The following is a 20,367-nucleotide window of genomic DNA, read 5'->3' as shown; positions in this document are numbered from 1 at the left end:
TAAAATTCGTAATATATATTTAATACACATATAAATTTAAATAATAAATTTTATGATAATTAATTTTGATCTAATAATTAATTTATTTATGTATAACTTTATTATGAAAAAATAAAATTAGAATTGTGCTGTTCTCTTGGTGTACCAGCAATTATGCTCCATGCACAAAGCAATGCCCTTGCGTAGCTGAGTGTGAGGTGCCTGCATTCATATGTTAAATTTTTTCTTCATCAAATTAATTAATCCAATTCGCAAGTAAGTTGAATTATAGGATCAAAGGAATAATATTAAGTTGTCCATAAAATAAATTATATTGGCACTTTTGAAGTTGCGTGATATTGCACATTTTTTTTAATCTCTACATTAACCCATTTTAATTATTTGCAAAATATTATATGGATATAATCAATTCATTACACTAGCTCCTTAATTGTTTGTAAAATAAAATCCAAACAGTAACTCAGTTTGGTTAAGGTGTTTTATTTTTCTGTCCAAAAGTGAGTGAAACCAGCCCAGTTATAAATAGTTGGTCTAATTCAGGTCATTTAGATTGATGCAGGATTCAATTTGAATTAGATCCAAACATGAAAAAAAAAAACGGAATAAAGAAATTTGGTTTAGTTTGATAGATTACAAATGGGGTAGAAAGGAACCAACGGTAATCCCAAATAATTACAAACAAAATTGATTAACGTCAGCATCATTTACATTATTGTCTTTTCATATGAATACAATTATAATAATGCATTTGGTTGGTGTGCGAACGTGGTGGTCTGATTAATTTGTAAGAACAAAATTAGATGGCTTGCGAAGTGCCAATAAAATCCATGATGTCCAGCGCAGTCACACTCCTGACGCCGCGCCACGTGGCAGTGATCGGCGCGGGCGCCGCCGGCCTAGTGGCGGCTCGGGAGCTCCGGCGAGAAGGGCATCGCGTGGTGGTTTTCGAGAAAGGGGAGGAAGTGGGTGGCATGTGGGTGTACAGTCCGGAGGTGGATTCGGATCCGCTGGGTTTGGAGGCGAAGCGGAGATTAGTCCACTCGAGCCTCTACGATTCGCTCCGAACGAATCTGTCTCGGGAGAGCATGAGTTTCCGAGATTACCCTTTCAGGAGGAGGGAGGGGAAAGGGAGGGATTCTCGAAGGTTCCCGGGTCACAGAGAGGTGTTACTGTACTTGCAGGATTTCGCTGCTGAATTTGAAATCGGAGAATTGGTGAGGTTTGGAACGGAGGTTTTGTTTGCTGGATTGGATCAGTGTGGAAAGTGGAGGCTGACTTCAACATCACCCCATACTCATCCTGTGGATGAGATTTACGACGCCCTTATCATTTGCAACGGCCATTACGTTCAGCCTCGTCTTCCTCATATCCCCGGTTTTTTTCTTTCTCTTCCCTTTTATTTATTATTTCTATTTCTACACTATATACGCACCCACGTCTTTTTATTTTTAATAAAACTTTCTTCCTGCACTATAAAAGACATTTCACTTATATATATATATATATATATATATATATATATATATATATATATATATATATATATATATATATATATATATTTGTTTTAGATTTAAATTAAAATAAGAGTATTGCACAAAAAAAATGAACTATACTGCCGCATTACTTCCTTTAACCCTGAAATAAAAATAAATATTAAATAAGTTTTTGAAATGTTAAATAGGTCTTTAAATTTAACTGTCATTTTAATCCTAAACATATATTACTATTATCACTAAAAACATATTTTTTTTTAAGAAAAAAGTTAGACTAATGTAATCGTTGATTTATATTTTCAGAATTTTTTTTCTTTTTAATTTCAGGGAGTCAAGTGGTCGTTTATTCCTTAAAATAATTATTCATGTGTGTAATATTTAAAACAGTTATTTCACGACTATTTTTTTAAAAAATAAAATTTTGTGTAATAAAATGAAACAAGGATAGTTTTTTTAAAAAATAAAATTTACATGATTAAATATTAATATTGATCCAACGATGAATTAAATTTCAACACTTTTTTTGGTCTAATTAAATTCAACACCTAAAATAAAAAAATGTGCTGTGTATAGATTCATAAGAAATTACCGTTAATCTCTGCCCGTATTGGACTGGCGCGTTCAGGTTATAACAATTTTAGATTAATGTCACCCCAAAGCTGGCTGGGTCCAATTGTGTTTTTTATACATTCAGAAGAAATTACCATTAATTATTCGACCTTTTTCTGTAAGAGCTTCATGAAATGTTAATGCAGGAAAATTTATATGAATGGATTTTTTTTTTTAAATTACATGAGCAGATGTTGAAAATATTATAGCCTATGGATAAGTCATGTTTTAGAACATAATTTTATAATTTTGATTTAAAAAAAAATAAAGTCATATTTTGGATCACGACTTCAATTATTTTATATTTTTTTAATAAGATTATAGAAGTTGAGTTAGTAGAAATGAATTTAGTATTTTTGTTTCTTTTTTTAAAAAAAATAATTTAGAGAGATTAAGTACTAATTGCATACATAACGAATATGGATGAACTGCCTCCAAATAATCCTAAGAAATATTGGTTGGGTCAAACTCAAAGATAAAATTATGATAATTATTCATATAAACAATTAAATATGTAAAATAATGTGTAATATTTTATTTTTTCCATACTTAATTAATTAATTTTTATTGTTGAAGTTGTATAAAATTCCACTCTTTTATTACTTTATTATTAAAATATTTTTTTATATTTTATCAATAAATATTATTTACTATAAAAACTTGTAAACAAATTAACTTTAAAACGAAGTTCTTCACTTTCAAATACGTCGTGATTTAAAAAACAAATTTAACATACTTATTTTTAAAAAAATAAAAATAAAAAAATTAAAAGTCGTGAATGAGAATATAATTTCGATGTTTAAAAAAAAAAGAAAGAAAGACAAAGTCATGTGTTAAAATACGACTTAGCCACGGGTTATAATATTTTCAAAATCTACTCATTCCACTAATTTTTTTTTAATTAATCCATTCACGTAAATTTCTGTTAATGCAAGTAAGCAGCAATTTATACTTGCAGAGTTCTTTTTTAGTTTCATTTTACAATTTAGAGTCTTTTCAGGGATTAATGCATGGCCAGGGAAGCAGATGCATAGCCATAATTATAGAACACCTGAGCCCTTTCAAGATCAAGTATGTGCTATATTCATTCCTTCTTCAATTCTACATGTCTGCTACTTGTATTAAGTATTGCTGAAAGCAGTTTTTGTCTTTAATGTCTTTTTTTTGCGGCAAATCTTAGTTGTGAGTAGAATGTTAGTTTTGTCTTTAATGTCCTGTTAATACTATATAGTTCCATTAAAATGTCATATCTAATACTAGATAGTTTTGGTAAGTCTAGACAATCGAAAATATTTTAAATAAAAAACTAGACAATTGAGGATCACGATTCCACCTTTATTTTGATAAGTTTTTCTGTTTCTTCTTTGGGCAGGTTGTAGTTCTAATTGGTAGTTCTGCTAGTGCGGTTGATATCTCTCGAGATATCGCAACAGTTGCTAAAGAAGTCCACATTGCAGCTAGGTCAGTTGAAGAAGATAAGCTAGGAAAGGTGCCTGGCCATGAGAATATGTGGCTTCATTCTATGGTAAAATTTATCATCCATAGTGAGAATTGGATGGCTTTCATGAGAATCCATAAAATTTTTGCCTAGAGTGGTTTATCTGAAGCTAGTTTTTATCAATCAATGCAGATTGACAGCGTTCATGAAGATGGTACAGTGGTTTTTCAAGATGGAAATGCAGTTGGTGCTGACTTCATCATACATTGCACAGGGTATTCTGAGCATTCTCCATATTGTATCACTTTCTATTGAAATCTCCAATTTATTTTGTTTAAAGTTAAATAATCTTCGTACATAGTCTACAACTGTCATGGTTCCAAGGAATTTTCATGTTACACGTAATTGAGTATTATTAATTACGTTTTGTAAAATGAAAATCTCAGTTATGTCACGTGAAGATTATTTGAAACAAAAAAACATGTGGTGGTTAGGGATCTTGTAATAATTTATCGCAATTGGGACACAACACTAATAATGGACGCCCATTTATTCCTTTTCCAGGTACAAGTATGATTTTCCCTTCCTTGAAACCAATGGGGAGGTGACTGTAGATGACAACCGTGTAGGACCACTCTACAAACATGTTTTCCCACCAGCCTTGGCTCCATGGCTTTCTTTTGTTGGGTTGCCTTGGAAGGTTGTTCCCCATGTCAATAGTTCTTCATCGCCCTTGCATTGAAAAAGAAAAATCGCAAACCTGTTTATTTGCATAAATTGCTTTAATGCTAATGCATGTATGATGGCAGGTTGCTCCCTTCTCCTTGTTCGAACTGCAGAGCAAGTGGATAGCTGGAATCTTGTCTAATCGCATTGCACTTCCTTCGAAAGAGGAGATGGCTAAAGACGTTGATGCTTTTTACTCATCACTTGAAGCCTCTGGCACTCCTAAGCGTTACACTCATAATATGGGCATTCTTCAGGTGTTCCTTTTTTGAAGTTTTTGTTAGCTTGTGCTTTTGTTGTCCTCCTCAGACAGACACTTGACATGTGTATGTATTACAGTGGGACTACAATAACTGGATTGCGGATCAGTGTGGGGTTCCTTCTATTGAAGAATGGAGAAGGCAAATGTATATAGCCACATCTAAGAACAGGGTGCTGCGACCCGAGTCTTACCGTGACGAGTGGGACGATGATGACTTGGTTCTGCAAGCTCAACAGGATTTTGCCAATTATCTCACTTGATGTTTGTGACAGGTCTGTCTTAAGCCATGTAAATCATGCGCTCTGCTCCCGGATTCTTTGTTAAGAATAATGATTATAAATCAACTTCGCACTATTGAAGAATAGAAAATTTGATATTTTTAAAAAAGTAAATATTATCATATGTTCATTACGCTTTTACCGATTCTTTTAATAAACATGTGATGGCAATGTGATGACTAGTTATTTTGTTTTTCAATGTTTCCCTTTAAATAATAGTTACATAGCATGGATTGGTAGCTTGTCTAAAAGATTGGAAAATAAATAATTACATAACAAGGATTTGAGTTAATTTAGGACAAATGTTCACTGAATAAAAATGTTCACACTTCACACATGATGGCCTCTGGACTTCCGTAGTCCAATAACTAAATCTATAAACCGTGCAGCAAACTTGGAAAAGCATTTTTCTTTTGGTATATAAATTTGAAACAGCTTTTGACGTCCATAGGTGACATACATTTGGTTCCGTTTCATCAAGCTGCACTTCTAGCCTTGATGGGCTTCCCACATAGGTTAGCAGAATACTTGAACATGGAGGCACTTTGGTCTACTATCATATCATAATACCATCATGGCATCAGAAAAGAGTGCACTAGATATGTCCAATATCCAATTTTGGATCTTTTTGCTCTGCACAAGATAGAAGTAGCAGATTATCATTAATAAAAAAAAAACTTCAGCTTCTTTCATAAGAAAATTCAACAGGTGAGTAGGAATGACTGGAATCAGTTCAGTGTTCAGAAAGATTAATTCATTTATTCTGAAACGTGTTTTTAAGTAGGAGTGCAGGTCAGCGCTGAAAATTTTGGTCTAGCAATATTTTGTAACCTTAGCAGTTCAAGATCAAAACCAATTAAGAAAACAATTTGATCAACGTGAAAGAATAACAAGGGACTACCTGACTTGTACTTTTCCTCAGATGAGGCCTTTCTAGATTGCTTCTGATGCCTTTTCTCTTTTGTAGGATGCACATGTTTCTTTGCCTCAAATGAGTTCCTTTTATGTCTCTTGGTTGGTCCTGTCTCTGTGAAGAGATGGTTATATTTTTCCAGTACCCTCTCTTTCTCTTTAACTAAGCCTAACACCTCATATGCATTTGCCACTTTCTGAATGATAGATTTATCCCGAGGTTTTCGATCAAAAGCTTCCAGTCCCTTGAAAAGCTTTTAAATCAAAAGCAAAGCAACATGAAGAGAAGGTTAACAGTGTGTAAATTTAACTATAAGTGTATGTTATGTAACTGTCGAACAAAAAGTAAGGATGCTGGATGCAAGCCCAATAGTACCTAAAGAATTTCGACAATAGGAAAGCTTACAACTTTCCTCAGTCCACAACAACTGAGATAAGAAAATTACTTGATTTTTTCACTCAACAGAAATGATTGGGTAAAGCAATTATTGCTGTTCCTCTATAATCAAATAATAATTATTTATTAGTAATGATAAACAATTTATTTATTATCCTATGACATTGATCAAATTCAACAGTTATAACCAGAATCTATTGCTTTTGCGATAGCTACTCTTCTTTTTAGCTGTTACTATTTCATTTCACTCCAGATTTTGCTAATTACTGTAAATAGTAACTAAATTTGTAGGGAAACTCGCAAGTTGCAAATAATAATTGTGTTAAATAAGCTCCCTTCAACTACATTTCTAGATTTTGTTTTTAATATCAACATTTTCAATGAATTCAGAACATTTATGCTTATGACTCTTGCTATTGAGAGATTTATCCCACCAAACAAACAATCAAGTAGAAGTAGAGCATAAAAGAAAGAAACAAAATCAGGGACATTTTAGAAGATAATACATATTGCAGTTTGCAGATTAATATTAGCATGCAACAACAGCAAAAATAACAAGCTTTATTCTACTGAGTGGTTCTGCAGTCACAAATAATGGAAAGCATACCTTAACAAGATCTTGGAGCATGTTGTTTCGATAATAAACAGATATCATGAGATGACACAATTGCCAAGGAACTGAATGCAAATCAGAACCAATTTTGATTTCCCAGAATTTCTGAGCTTCTTCGACTCTATGGTCCATATCTAAAGCTCGTATCAGTTGACCATATGTGCCCATTGTCATCCCCTGTCCTTTGCTCAGCATCCATTTAATTACCTGCACAACCCTATGCCACTGCTGGTCCTTCTCAAGAGAAATCAATATTGTTTTCAATGAGGCGATGGGGAAGTTTTGCTCCCATGCAACCCAGGCATCAAGAGCACCATAAACAGCCTCCTTACTGTCGTTGAGTTCAAGAAGCTGCATTAATTCAAAAAAACAAATTCATTCTCAATTCTAAGTCACCACTCACCAGGTTTAAACCATAAAGCAGCAATAGTAGTATTATTATACTTACCGTAGTGTAAAGATATTTGTTCTTATCTTTTCTAGATACATTTTCCCCAATATAATTCCTGGGAACTGCGGTGTGAGGAGGATCACACTGTGTCTGCGAGGGAGGGAAATTAAGTCGATGAAAGAAACTAGATAGAAACATACACATACACATACACATACCTGTTGGTGTTGCAAATTAGATGGAGGAGGCAATACCGACGACACTTGACTGTGACAGAAACGGTGGTGCTTAATCTGGGCTTCGCTTACTTTGATTTGACTCAATCTACAAAGCTGACGAGGCAAGATACATTATTGGAGGTGATTTGCAAAAGCAAAAGCGATGAAATAGGCAGAGACTGAGACACTCACCAGATAAGAGATTCGAGCTGACCTCAACTTCCACATGCTGCTGTGCTTCACGCTCACGGACGAAACCAACTCAAGCCGCCTCTCTCTCGTTTCTTCCTCTGCTCTGACTGGGCCCGGTTAATTAGGCCCATTACAATTCCCGGTTTTTCTTGGCCTCTTTTTTGGGTCTCATATAATATATTGAATAAATTAAAAAAAAGGCAATCATATTTAGGACTATTGATTTTACAAGTATTTTAGAATTTTGAAGAGTCTGACCAGCCAATGTCATTAAACCTATTGTTCCCCTTTTTGTTATATATAAGACTTAATTACATAACTCACTACAATTAATTAAAGTGATTAATTTATTTGATAATAATAAATTTATCTTAAATTTATATTTTTTAAAAATTATTTTTATCATTAATACTTCTATCTCTTTTAATGATTTGTTAATATATTTTTCTTTTTTTATGAAAGATATTTTTAGTCTAAAAATAATTAATATAAGGAACAATATAGATTGAGTTTTATGAAAAAAAAAATACTATTTTAAATTTGAACCTTATAAATAGGAATGGAGGGAATATATATTTTTCTACTGCAATTAAACTTACTATATTATATTGAAGACAATAATTAGATAACAGTATTTTCTTTTTACACAATAATACATGCAATATCTGGCATTTTTATTTGAATATAATTTTTTACAATATCTATAATCGATTGCTGTATATACTTTTTCTTTTCAATTCCTATCACATAAGAGTAAGAGAATATAATTTGTAACATTCTTTTGTTATCACTTAAACTTTATTAGAAATTAAAAAAATGCGACTCACAATTTATTTAACATCGCTCATAATTTTGTAATTTTTTAAAAAATAACAAATAATAAAAGTGGATTAAAAGATATGTTGCACTTCTCTTAAAAGAAAAAAGTGAAAAGAAAGAAAATTTAAATTTGTATTTCCCAAAATCGACCTTTTCTCCCATTCTTTTCACTTTTTCTTCAAACGTTATTCATGTTTTTTCTCCTATCTAAACTTACATTAGTGTGAATTTAATGCTAGATGTTTAGATCATACATAATAATCAGTTATTCCTTTTCTATCTAACTGCTCACATCTTTAAGATAATAAATTAAAATAAAAAGACATAAGCTTCTGCATTTTTAAATTGAAAACCATTTTAATCAAATCTGTTAATTTGTATTGACAGTCTTTTAAAGACAGTACGATATATAATAGGTTTGTGTAATTTTCCCTTACAAAGAATTGTTTTATGAATCTGGATCATTTAAAATGAGAACTGAGAAGTGTAAAATGAGAAGGTTAAAATAAATTTGTCGTTAATCTAAAATATGTCCAGTTTATGAGATAGCTTATTTCAAAAAATAAGTAGGTGTATTTCTTATACATTTTTTTCTCTTTTAATACAGTCAAAACACTAACCTTGAAAAAAAAAAGTCAAATCACAATTTTGTATAAAATACAATCATGTGGACTTTTTAACATGAATGCAAAATATTTATACTGAAATGTATCAACTATCAACGCCGCAGGTCTAGCTAGACTAATAAAGGTAATGCGTAAAAGACACAAATAAATAAAATAAACTCCCGTGATCTATTTTGATAAGAAGCTGTCCAGCAATTTATATTTTGTTTGTGTGTGCGCTCAACAAGGTTTAACTTTAGAGAAAGCATGATTAAAAGATTCTAAAAAATCTTCAAAATGAATAATGAATAAAACAAAAATCAAGAAGACACGTAATGGCGCTTGTGCCTCTGTAATTGAAAAGCATTTTAACATCCTCTAGTTTTGTTCAATGCATTCCCTTGTTAATAAAGGGGACTACATATCAATTGCATTAACTTAAAAGAAAGTCAAGTAATAAAAAAATGACTCACTGGTTATAACACCAGAAGTGGAAGTATATGTGAAAACGTAAGAACTCTGAACCTACAAAATTGGTTTATTCGATTGAAAAAACAATTGGTTGGAGGATATGTTATCAGTAGAATGGAGATCGATGAGGGACTCCTTTTCGGCGGTTCACCATTGTGTACCAAATCTCTGGCACCATGTCAACACTACCACGTTTCTTTTTTAGTGACTCATTCTCTGTCACACTCCCACTATTAGTACTTGTTGATCCAGACACGGTGCATAACGATGTCGACGTGGGTGAGTGTGAGTCTAGGACTGAATCTGTTGTGATTTGGCTATCTTCTATTTCTTGGTGGTTCTCGCTGCTTCTTTCTTTGTCTAGTAGCACAGAGAATTCATGCTTGTTCCAAGTGTCCTTTATGCTTGTGCTTTTGGTAATTAGTAGAACATGTTGATGCACCTGCTACAATGTCAATGATCATGTGTCCAATCCAAGAGGACATAATTATCATCAAAATATGAAAAATAAAAGAACTTAAGTTGCTTGGAATTCATGATTTGAATAACACGAAAATTGAACCTTGCATGAGACAGAGCAGAAGATGTATGGGTCTTGGAGGTTACGGTCACATGTGATGCAAATGTTGCTCGAGCCTCTGTGAGAGCCGGTGGGAGGCCTTTGTTTCAAAAATACAACCTTAGTTTTATTTGTTGTGTACGGCTGTTCATTCATCATAATTCAGAAAGAGTTAGATTAGATCAACTAGAGGATATAGACTTTTGTTTATATTTTTTAAGATTGATTCTTTTGCTTACTTGAACAAGGGAACAATTCAACAATGTCTGAGCATCACCAAGGCGTAATACGTCATTGTACATGTATCTTCTTATCTAACACAGGAAACAAAATTGTGTAAATATTGGCTTTAAAAAAAATCATTGCATTTTTTTTTTCCATCAAAATTGTTCTTCACCTGCAAAAGGACGTGAGAGCGGTGAAAGGGCAAGCAGTGGAGGCAAATGCTTGTGCAGCAATCTAAGCAGAAAATGTTCTTCTCGTTCTTCTTTACAGAGTGATGAATCAAACAGCGAGTAAAAAACTTCTCTTCCTTAAGAATGAGAAGCCAATTAGGAACTGAGTTGAACCCAACCTGAGCATCAAACAAACACTATAACCTTTTAAACAACTGAAAAAAAATACTACTGGCAATATAGTAATAATGACTAGAAAATATACAGGAAAAAAGAAATGAAAAGAAGTTTTACCATGTTAAGTTGCTGAGAAGGTAATGGAATGAAAGTCACACATGACGAATCTTAGGAAGCAGAGAAAAATAAAGGATAACTGTAATCTGTAAAGTGATTTTTATTTTCTATTTATAAAAAAACGAGTGACAAAAGGAGAGGGGTAGAGCTTTCAGAATTGAGTGTATATATATATATATAAGGAGTGACACTGATAGAAAGATGTTTAGCGTGAAGCTAGGTTGGTAGTTATTCTTTTGAACATCGGGATAATGAAATAACACGAGGAACTTTCCGCAATTTTAGACCATAGTGCAGTTCCGTGTTGAACGTTGCATGCACAATGGCAGAGCCAACGCGTTAACGTTATATATATTATGGACACACAGTGCTCCTTGATTAAGCCAGTTAGGAATTAGGATAGCTTATGCCCTTCTTTCTTTCGGTGTGTGAGTGTGACAAACAGACATAAGGCCAAAAATTACGCTTCCTTTGTCTTCTTTACAAGTTGTTGTTACAACAGAAAAAGGGTCGACTAAGAATGTGCACAGGGGTCGGTTTTTTCAAACTGTTTTAAACTTTTAATGTACCATTTTAATGAACCGGTTTCTAACGAACCACTTAAATGTTCCAAACCATTCTAATGAACCCTTTGAACCATTTAAAGAACCTGTTCTGAACCGAACCACTCGAATAAGCAAGTTTAGAATTAAATCAGTTTTCAAACTGTTTTAAAGACCAAACCAGTTTTCAGTTTTGAACACTTAATACTCCCCTTTATATATATATATATATATCACCAAAAAAACAAGTATTTTAAAAAAAATGTTAATTGTCTTTTCATGATAAGTTATTCGGTTAATAATAAATTCACTTGCCAATCTTCTTACTTTAGTGCATTACAGTTACTAAAAGTCTTATTGTTCAAACTTTAATCATTGGGAGCAAGAGATAAACTTTTTCTTTTTCCTTCGTTAACTATTTCTTCCTATATTTTTGTTATGTTTTTTTTGTGAGGTTATTATTTGCGATAATATGACAGAGAGGATATCATGTAATGGTCTCAAAGTATGTCATGTCATTGTCTAATTATGTACTCCATCTATTCTATTATCACTTAATTTAATTGATCTTGACTAACGGGGTATAAAATCAAATATAAAAAATGTTGAAATTATTTTAGAGATATGAAAAATATATTTAAGTTTATATATTTATTTATTGTTATTTTAAGATAAAACATTTTACAAATTTGATTTAGTTTAAATAAATAATAGATATATTCTTAGAAGAGTGTTTCCTAGTATTTCTATTGTTTTACTTCTTTTTTTTTTTAACTGAAAATACCTCTACCATTTCGGTAACAATAAAAGAGTCAATACAACTGGAAATATCAGAAAACTAATGGAAGAAGCATGAGAAATGGCTGCCCTTGCTAACACATGAGCCACCATGTTCACTTATGACTTAATATACTTTTATTTTTCTTGGCCATCACCCACCACAAGTTTGGACATTTTGTATATGTGGGCCAATCGCCTGATCTGTGGCCCGGCGAAAGGTAGATGGGTTTATTGGACTAATTTCAAAATTTGCACTAATCTGTTAAACTAAATTGATGAGCCCAAAGAATAGTACCCAACGTTTTTTCCCCCTTTTGCATGCTTCCCAGTTTAAAAATAATAAAACATAAACAGTCTATAAATTCCAACGTAAGAAACAACAATAAAGAAATTTAAAAACAAGAGTTGTCCGTTATTTTTGATAAAAAAAATTATCCATATTAAAATAAAAAGTGTAGAAAAACTCCAAGACTCTATCAATTAAGGTTTTTCGTTACAAGATTATGTGAATTTCATATTGAAAAAATATATTTGGACAACAAAATGCTAGTAGACACATAGTTAGAGAGAGAAAAAGAGAAAAATTATAAAGAAAAATGTTTGATAAGCATTCAATATGTTATTTAATATCTACAAAGAGTAAAAAAAGAGAGAGAAAAATATAAATATGATATGATAAAAAAAGATATAAAAAAATGAGATATTTAAAATAAAGGATGATTTATATATTATTATTCATCTATGAATATAATGGGTGATGTTTTGAAATAGAAAGAATAAAAAAGAAATATTGATCTGGTGTTTTAAATAAAGGGGGTGTTCAAAGATCATATTTTTTCATATTTTATCATGCAGTCTTGTAAGTGCACATTTTTAATAAATGATTATTGAAACACAAAAGTTTGGAATTAACATTAATTCAATTTATAATAAATTATTTTCCAATTTTTAATCGTACCGCCCATTTTTAAAAAAAATTAATTCAATAATAGTAACATGAAAAACATATTTAATTTCAAACAAATTTACTTTATGCATGCAGCATGGCGAACATAATCATTCTCGTATGTTTCTGTATTTGGGAGAGGAACAAAAAGGGAGGAAGGTAGATGTAGAAGCAGAACGTGAGGGGGTGGGTTCTTGCTGGATATGTTGAAGAAAATGGGTGGGCCTTGCCCTTGGAAAGGGAAATGACTTTAGAGTTTAGATCACATGCAAAGGAATTATTCAAATCTATTGGTGTCAGATATTCCTGTAAGAGAGAGGACCAACTTCTACTTGCCTCTCTGTCCAAAAACTATAAACTAACCTCTCATCATCACCTACACTCTGGGACACAACAACAGGGCACAAGTCTTGTACTCTGCTGCTTCGATGATCATACTTCTAAAGAATTGCTTTCGAGACACCATTTGGATATTTTAGCAGTATTTAATTTACTTATATATGTTGTGAACAGCTTAATATAAAAATTAGAATGTGCCATTGACCTTACACGTATGCGAACAATGGGTTTGATAATGGTGCATGGATAGAAGGACGCATTCACGCATATATACTCTATTATGCTTTTGGTACCCCTTCTGACGTTAATGCTACTGTTTTGAGACACCACATTTCGTATTGAAAAGAACCCAGCTCTGTGGTGAATGATGGCCTTTGGCCAAATTATGAATTGAACTATGATGAAACACAGGGTGGATTGAGCAACCCAGTCGATCTGGAGTAAGTTGGATACAATAATTTCGTCAATGACTCCAACAATATCTCGCATGTGACCAACTTCAAAGTATCAAATAAAGGATAATTAAGGTTGATTTCTAACTTGTTTCCATAGTATAGCGGTAAATATTTAATAGATTAATATTAAGTTTATACCGGATAAAGTATAGGTCTGATCGAGAGAATAAATGACATACTCAAATCGAGCACATCATTGATCACATATTTATATATATCGAATAATACGTTTCAGCCTTCTGCATGCACGAGCAACAAGTATCATTCGGTCGTGATTATTATCACTAAATTTGCTTAATGATAATAATTCAATTAGAGATACCTAAGTATGATTAGAATGAGTATTGTTCAATTGATAATTATGATATGACATGCCCACAAACCCCATACCCAACAAGGTTAGAATAAAATATGATGAATAAGAGGACTAATTCATTCTCACCTACTCACTATATATCATTAATAACTTTGAGCCAAACTCTCATATGAGAGTCGAAGTGTTTTTTTGCATGTATCATTCCCTGTGTTCTATCAAATACTTCAATACTCAAAACTTTAATAAGGAATAACAAGTAGACAACCCTTCGACTTTAGAGACCCTTCGACACAATAAAAGATTCTTAGGGAGAAGGATGAGTATCCAATCCATTTGTGACATAAACAAAATTTATTTATTAATTTAACAAGGATAATTTATATATTTTTAACATAGCTAATATTCTTTTTAGTTAAAACTTTTATTTTTGAGGTTCCGGGGCATGCTTCATGAGCCATGACTTTCTCTAGAAATAAAATTTATTTTAGTGATTTTTATATCTTTAGAATTAATCTTATGATTTTTCACTATAAAATATCTTACTTTCAAGAAAAAATAAAAATAAACAGATATAACCCTCTTATTTATAATGATAATCAACAAATAATTCACTTGCCAGTGTAAAGGCAAAAAGAATATAAATACTTGATATAATTAGCTCACATAAGGAAACGATCTCTCTAACTTCAGCCACCTCTTGGACGTCGAAGTTGCTACAGGTGACTTACCTCCCTTGCTTCCAAATTGTAGACCATATAAAGGGCATCAGCCATTTAGCATCCAACTTGGAGACTCTTATTGAAGGATCGCCACACAATAAAATTGTAAGATATGTGATCATTATCATTTGGACTAGTCCAGGATAAAATATATATAATATGACATTTTTTTAAATATAAATATCAATAAAAGTTAAATATTTTTCTCAAAATAACCCTCTCCTTAAAATTAAATTTGTAAGTTTACTTGAGCCGTACCAATCAACGAGTTACAAACTTACAAAATGTATAATAAAAGAAACAGATAACAAAAACAAAGAACTAGAGTAAAAAAAATCATTGGCAATAGAAAAAAGGCGGGGCCAGCAAGCCCAAATATTAGTTAGAATAAAGTAAACAGTTATACCCCCGTAATGTATTGGCAGAAAGACCCCTATAAATATGGTCATATGGTAAATGCAGCTCGCACAGTTTACAATTATTTGTGCACTTTTGTGTGTCCTTTTGGCCAAAATCCCTCCTCTACAAAAACCCAACCCAAGTGTTACAAGTCTTAATTTCCATTATCACGTGAATTGTTGCACATTCCTTGTTTAGTCCCAGCAATGGGAAGCCACAACACAACAACCAGCTCCTCGTCTGATTCTGAACTCCCTTGTTCTAATTATATTCCGTTACCCGATGGAACCCACTTTCCCGCAGAAGAAGCTCCAAGAGAGCTGCTTGTGATCTTTTGTGGGTTGCTGGTGCTTGTGTCCTTGGTGGCCTTCAATGGCTACAGGGCGCATCCAAATGATCATCATCACGTGTCGTCATCATTGCCAACAACGTTGTTAACAGTAACACCCAATGAATTGGAACTGAGCCCCGATACAGTACCATGTTCAACATCGGAGACGACGGTTTCACGTGGCTTGTCTGCAGGGGTTTCGGAGAAGTCAAGCTGGCAATTGAACAGCAACAATGGGAGCGGGGAATCGTATCCATGGAACAATAGCGTGCTGTCATGGCAGAGAACAGCTTACCATTTCCAGCCTGAGAAGAATTGGATGAACGGTACGTAACTTCATTTACAGTTTGTTTTTTAAAATAATATTAACTACACTTTAATCTATTTTAACACATTATTAGTGTAATAATATTAACTACCTCGGAGTCCTATTAAGAATAAAGACACTAATTAGGATGGTTGCAAAATAAATAAAAAATTCAAAATATTTAAAAAGAATAATGATTTTTTTTAAATATTAATGTTAATTAGGAGATTCTATCGATGAAAGGACCCCCAAATTGGATTTGCGTTTCCAAGCAGCATGGCCAGAAAAGATGGAACATAAAAACGAGAAAAAGAAAAGAGAACAAAATGCGTTTTTTTTTTTTATAAAAAAAGCTCATAAAATATATTTACTGATTGGTTACTGTACACTTATTTTTTAAACTTAATTTGTCTTTAAAGAATAAATCTAGCTTATAACTCAGTCTTTGCTGTTTATTAGTTGTTAATTCTTTATACGCAGTAATTATTTCATTATCTTATTTAACTTTTATACTAGTAATGGTAATTTTGTGCTACTCTATGAATATTACTATTATAATTATAATGATAACATTTGACGAAAAATACATTTAATTCTGTCAAGGAAATTAAATTATTTTTCATAAAATTAATTATAACCCCTACATAGTCGACTTGTTAATTTTAAAAATGATGTATTAATTTTATAGTCCCAATCTCACCAAGCGAGATCAAAAGATAATGTCGGGAAAGGGTGTAGTTTAGTCGGTTCACTTTATAATTATAATAGTTAATAATTAAGATTGTGATTAAATATATAATAAAATTTAAATTATTGAAATTTCAGTCATTACTATTTTAATAACAAATTATAACTGTATTTTATCTTTTAAAATACAACTCCTTAATTAAAAAAAAGAGAGAGAAGCTAAATACCTTTTCCAAATAATTCTCTCAATTGAAAATGAAAAAAAAAATGTGATTAAAGTTGAATCTTTGTGATACTAACTTTTTTCTTATCTTTATGGGGTGACTTCGGCTTGCTCTGCGGGGGAATTTGGTTTGCTCTGCTTCAGATCCTAATGGTAAGAGCACCCTCGCCTTTTCTCGTTGTTTTACCTAACTCGCTGGAAAAAAAATCATACAATTTTTTGCATAATATTTTATTTATAAAAATGATTGATAGAAATAAATGTAATAGAGATAAAAAAAAATGTTATCTAAATTGCTATATGATTTTGTTGTATAAATAACATTTTTCTTTCTTTAATTTCTTCTCCTTTTTATTAATGTAGATTTTTTTTAAAGGCTTTTATTGATGTATATTATTAATTTGTGCCATTTCTTTTGCCATGACTTGCCAAAATTCCTAACGCTATTATATTATCATACGAGCATGGGTCTTTTGTGCAGAAAATCTATGAATCTATTCTCTGCACATTATTTAAACGATAAGACTTTCAATTTTTCATAAGAAATTAAGGAATGAGATTTTTCTAAAATGTTGAATAAACGGGTCAACCCCAGTTCTTAAACAGTACTTCCAGCAGTCTGTTTCTGAACCGCACGTTTGTGTGACCAAACAAAACAAAATAGAAATCATTAATCTTGATTGAACTACTTTGTAATATTAACTAATCTTAAATTAACAGTATATAAATGTTTATATTTTTAATTTACATATTTACTTATTTCTGAGAAGGTAACCCCCTTCAACTTTCTTGATCCAATATCAAATTCTAGAAAATTATTCAACCAAAGTACAAAGTTTTTCCAATATTGGTGGAATTATTGAAGTTGAAAAGAAGAGCCATAATTGTCCAAATTTCCCTGCATCACCACCTTTTTGACATATTTGTTGCAATTTGTGAATCAACTTCAGGTCCAATGTTCTACAAAGAGTGGTATCACTTCTTCTATCAGTACAATCCAAAGGGTGCAGTTTGGGGTGACATAGTTTGGGGACACGCTGTGTCAAGAGACATGATCCATTGGCTTCACCTTCCACTAGCAATGATGGCTGATCAATGGTATGACAAGAACGGTGTGTGGACTGGCTCTGCCACCATTTTACCCGATGGTCAAATCATTATGTTGTACACTGGTTCCACCAACGAATCAGTGCAGGTGCAAAACCTTGCATACCCTGCAGACCCCTCTGATCCTCTCCTTGTTGATTGGATCAAATACCCTGCAAATCCTGTTCTATTCCCACCACCAGGCATTGATGCCAAAGATTTTCGTGACCCCACCACTGCATGGCTCACCTCTGAAGGAAAGTGGCGCATCAGTATTGGTTCCAAGCTTAACAAAACTGGCATTGCCTTGGTTTATGATACCATTGACTTTAAGACCTTTGAGCATGTGGAGGGAGTGCTTCATGCTGTGCCAGGCACTGGCATGTGGGAGTGTGTTGACTTCTTCCCAGTTTCCAGCAAGGGTGAAAATGGCTTGAATACTTCAATCAATGGGGAGAATGTGAAGCATGTCGTAAAGGTTAGCTTGGATGATGATAGACATGATTACTATGCACTTGGGACTTATGATGAGAAGAATGTTAAGTTCACACCAGATGACTTCAAGAACGATGTTGGTATTGGACTCAGATATGACTATGGTATATTTTATGCATCCAAGACATTTTATGATCAGAGTAAGGGGAGGAGAGTGTTGTGGGGTTGGATTGGAGAGTCTGATAGTGAATATGCTGATGTGGCTAAAGGTTGGGCATCAGTTCAGGTGCGTTACTCATTTACCTTGTTTACAATATTATGTCCTTTTAGTCTCACCCAATTTGCACATGACACATAATTGGATATAGTTTAAAAGAAAGAAATAATAAGATTCAATTATATGTCATGTACAATTTCATCAGGACAGTGATAATAGAGACTTATGAAATAATTTTTTTCCTTTTAAACTATTGTTATATAAGCTAACAATAACAATAATTGTACAGGGTATTCCAAGAACAGTGACACTTGATAAGAAAACTGGTAGCAACTTACTTCAATGGCCTGTGGCAGAGGTAGAAAGTTTGAGACTGAGAAGCGAGGAATTTCAAAATTTGAAGGTGACGCCAGGGTCAGTGGTGCCACTAGAAATTGGAACAGCTGCACAGGTTTGATAGAGTTCATGTTATTTTTTATTTAATTGGATAGTATAGTTAGGAGAATATCAAGTTGTATGAAATTAAGGGAGGCTAATTCAATGACATGAAATTGAACCTGCCAATGCAACAGTTGGACATTGTAGCTGAGTTTGAGATAGATAAGGAAGCCTTGGAAAAGACAGGCCAATCCAATAAGGAGTACAAGTGTAGCACAAGTGGTGGAGCAACTGAACGTGGTGCCATAGGACCTTTTGGTCTTCTAGTTTTGGCAGATGATGATCTTTCTGAATACACTCCCACTTACTTTTATGTCGTCAGAGGAAGCGATGGGCAACTTAAAACTTCCTTCTGCTCCGATCAATCAAGGTATTGAACTAATATTTTTTGTTTTGAACATGAAATTGCATTGTTTATTTATTTGGTAGTATGTTATTTATTAATTTGTGATAAAATACAATGATGTATTCGTTACATTTTATTTTGTAGGTCTTCTTTAGCAACTGATGTTAGCAAGAAAATCTTGGGAAGCTTAGTTCCAGTACTAAAAGACGAAAAATTGTCTGTAAGGATACTGGTAAGTTAATCCTTGTAATTTTGTGATTTTCTTGCTCAAATTCTTATATGTACACGAACTTTGATTTTTTCATGTTCAAATTAGGTGGACCATTCTATAGTGGAAAGTTTTGCTCAAGGTGGAAGGACGTGTGTAACATCTCGAGTTTATCCAACCAAGGCAATCTATGGAGCTGCTAGATTGTTTTTATTTAATAATGCCACCGAGGCCTCTGTGACTGCGTCAGTTAAGGTTTGGCAAATGAATTCTGCATTCATACACCCACTCCACCCTGACCAAAGGAATTCGATTTAAGGGATGAAGGACTCAGCAAGTCACAAGTCCACTCGTCCCTCATTTTTGGGTATGTTTGATTTGTTAAACTGGTTGCTCGAATGAGAGCCTTTAAATATGTTGCTCATGTTTTGCTAAGCTTGTAATGATAATGAAAGAAATATGACACTTCTCCAATTCAAAAATAAAATTGTTACACAATATTATTGTTTATTTAGAAATATTCCTTGTAAATTAAATATATTTTATAACTCATAGTCAACCATATTATGTCAGTTTTTAATTAGCTTAATTAAGATCCAGGATAATTCTTCTTAATTTAGATATAGCAAAATTATGGACTAAAATTATGAATTTCCTAAAATAGAAAACCAAAATTATAGAAAACAAAGGAATCAAAATTTTAATTTAGCCTTAAAAAAAATATGCAAAAGCTGCTGCCCCGCTAGTTTCAATCAAATTAAAATGGGCTTCTGGTATTTTGTCGTTATGGGCCTTTCCCACATTGCCGCTAATTTTGATCTTCCCACTTTCCCCTTACGAATTTCACACATAAACAAAAAACCGTTATGGGACTTCCCTTTATAATATTTTGCCCCAAAATTTTAGAGCGAAAATATT

General features: G+C 32.7%; 4 protein-coding genes across 5 annotated transcripts; 2 read left to right on the top strand and 2 right to left on the bottom strand.

The window, feature by feature from the left end:
* Positions 1-745: 745 nt before the first annotated feature.
* On the top strand, positions 746-4,991 carry LOC114376093 (flavin-containing monooxygenase FMO GS-OX-like 4). Its single transcript, XM_028334011.1, has 7 exons — positions 746-1,374; positions 3,106-3,176; positions 3,478-3,630; positions 3,736-3,818; positions 4,108-4,243; positions 4,353-4,526; positions 4,609-4,991. The coding sequence occupies exons 1-7, from the start codon at positions 801-803 to the stop codon at positions 4,789-4,791; spliced, it is 1,374 nt and encodes a 457-aa protein (XP_028189812.1). The 5' UTR covers positions 746-800; the 3' UTR covers positions 4,792-4,991.
* Positions 4,992-5,033: 42 nt separating this feature from the next.
* On the bottom strand, positions 5,034-7,674 carry LOC114376094 (pentatricopeptide repeat-containing protein At4g18975, chloroplastic-like). The gene is made up of 6 exons (XM_028334012.1): positions 7,533-7,674; positions 7,341-7,454; positions 7,180-7,272; positions 6,726-7,082; positions 5,711-5,975; positions 5,034-5,442 (listed from the first exon to the last, which is right to left on the bottom strand). The coding sequence occupies exons 1-6, from the start codon at positions 7,566-7,568 to the stop codon at positions 5,405-5,407; spliced, it is 903 nt and encodes a 300-aa protein (XP_028189813.1). The 5' UTR covers positions 7,569-7,674; the 3' UTR covers positions 5,034-5,404.
* Positions 7,675-9,276: 1,602 nt separating this feature from the next.
* On the bottom strand, positions 9,277-10,842 carry LOC114375484. 2 transcript variants are annotated; one of them, XM_028333270.1, is made up of 5 exons: positions 10,676-10,842; positions 10,384-10,560; positions 10,226-10,300; positions 9,990-10,130; positions 9,277-9,872 (listed from the first exon to the last, which is right to left on the bottom strand). In XM_028333270.1, exons 1-5 carry the CDS (start codon positions 10,676-10,678, stop codon positions 9,534-9,536), a joined length of 735 nt encoding a protein of 244 aa, XP_028189071.1. In that variant the 5' UTR covers positions 10,679-10,842; the 3' UTR covers positions 9,277-9,533. The 2 variants fall into 2 exon arrangements, with proteins under 2 accessions (XP_028189071.1, XP_028189072.1); XM_028333271.1 differs by having other exon boundaries at positions 9,277-9,869; positions 10,676-10,837.
* A 4,413-nt stretch (positions 10,843-15,255) lies between these two features.
* Positions 15,256-19,942, top strand: LOC114375539 (acid beta-fructofuranosidase). Its single transcript, XM_028333332.1, has 7 exons — positions 15,256-15,828; positions 16,864-16,872; positions 17,670-18,526; positions 18,747-18,908; positions 19,030-19,265; positions 19,386-19,473; positions 19,558-19,942. Exons 1-7 carry the CDS (start codon positions 15,378-15,380, stop codon positions 19,765-19,767), a joined length of 2,013 nt encoding a protein of 670 aa, XP_028189133.1. The 5' UTR covers positions 15,256-15,377; the 3' UTR covers positions 19,768-19,942.
* The last annotated feature ends 425 nt before the right edge of the window (positions 19,943-20,367 follow it).

This window comes from Glycine soja, chromosome 11 (assembly GCF_004193775.1).
Source record: "Glycine soja cultivar W05 chromosome 11, ASM419377v2, whole genome shotgun sequence".
Classification (NCBI taxonomy): Eukaryota; Viridiplantae; Streptophyta; class Magnoliopsida; order Fabales; family Fabaceae; genus Glycine; species Glycine soja.
This window is presented reverse-complemented; position numbering and strand designations above follow the sequence as displayed.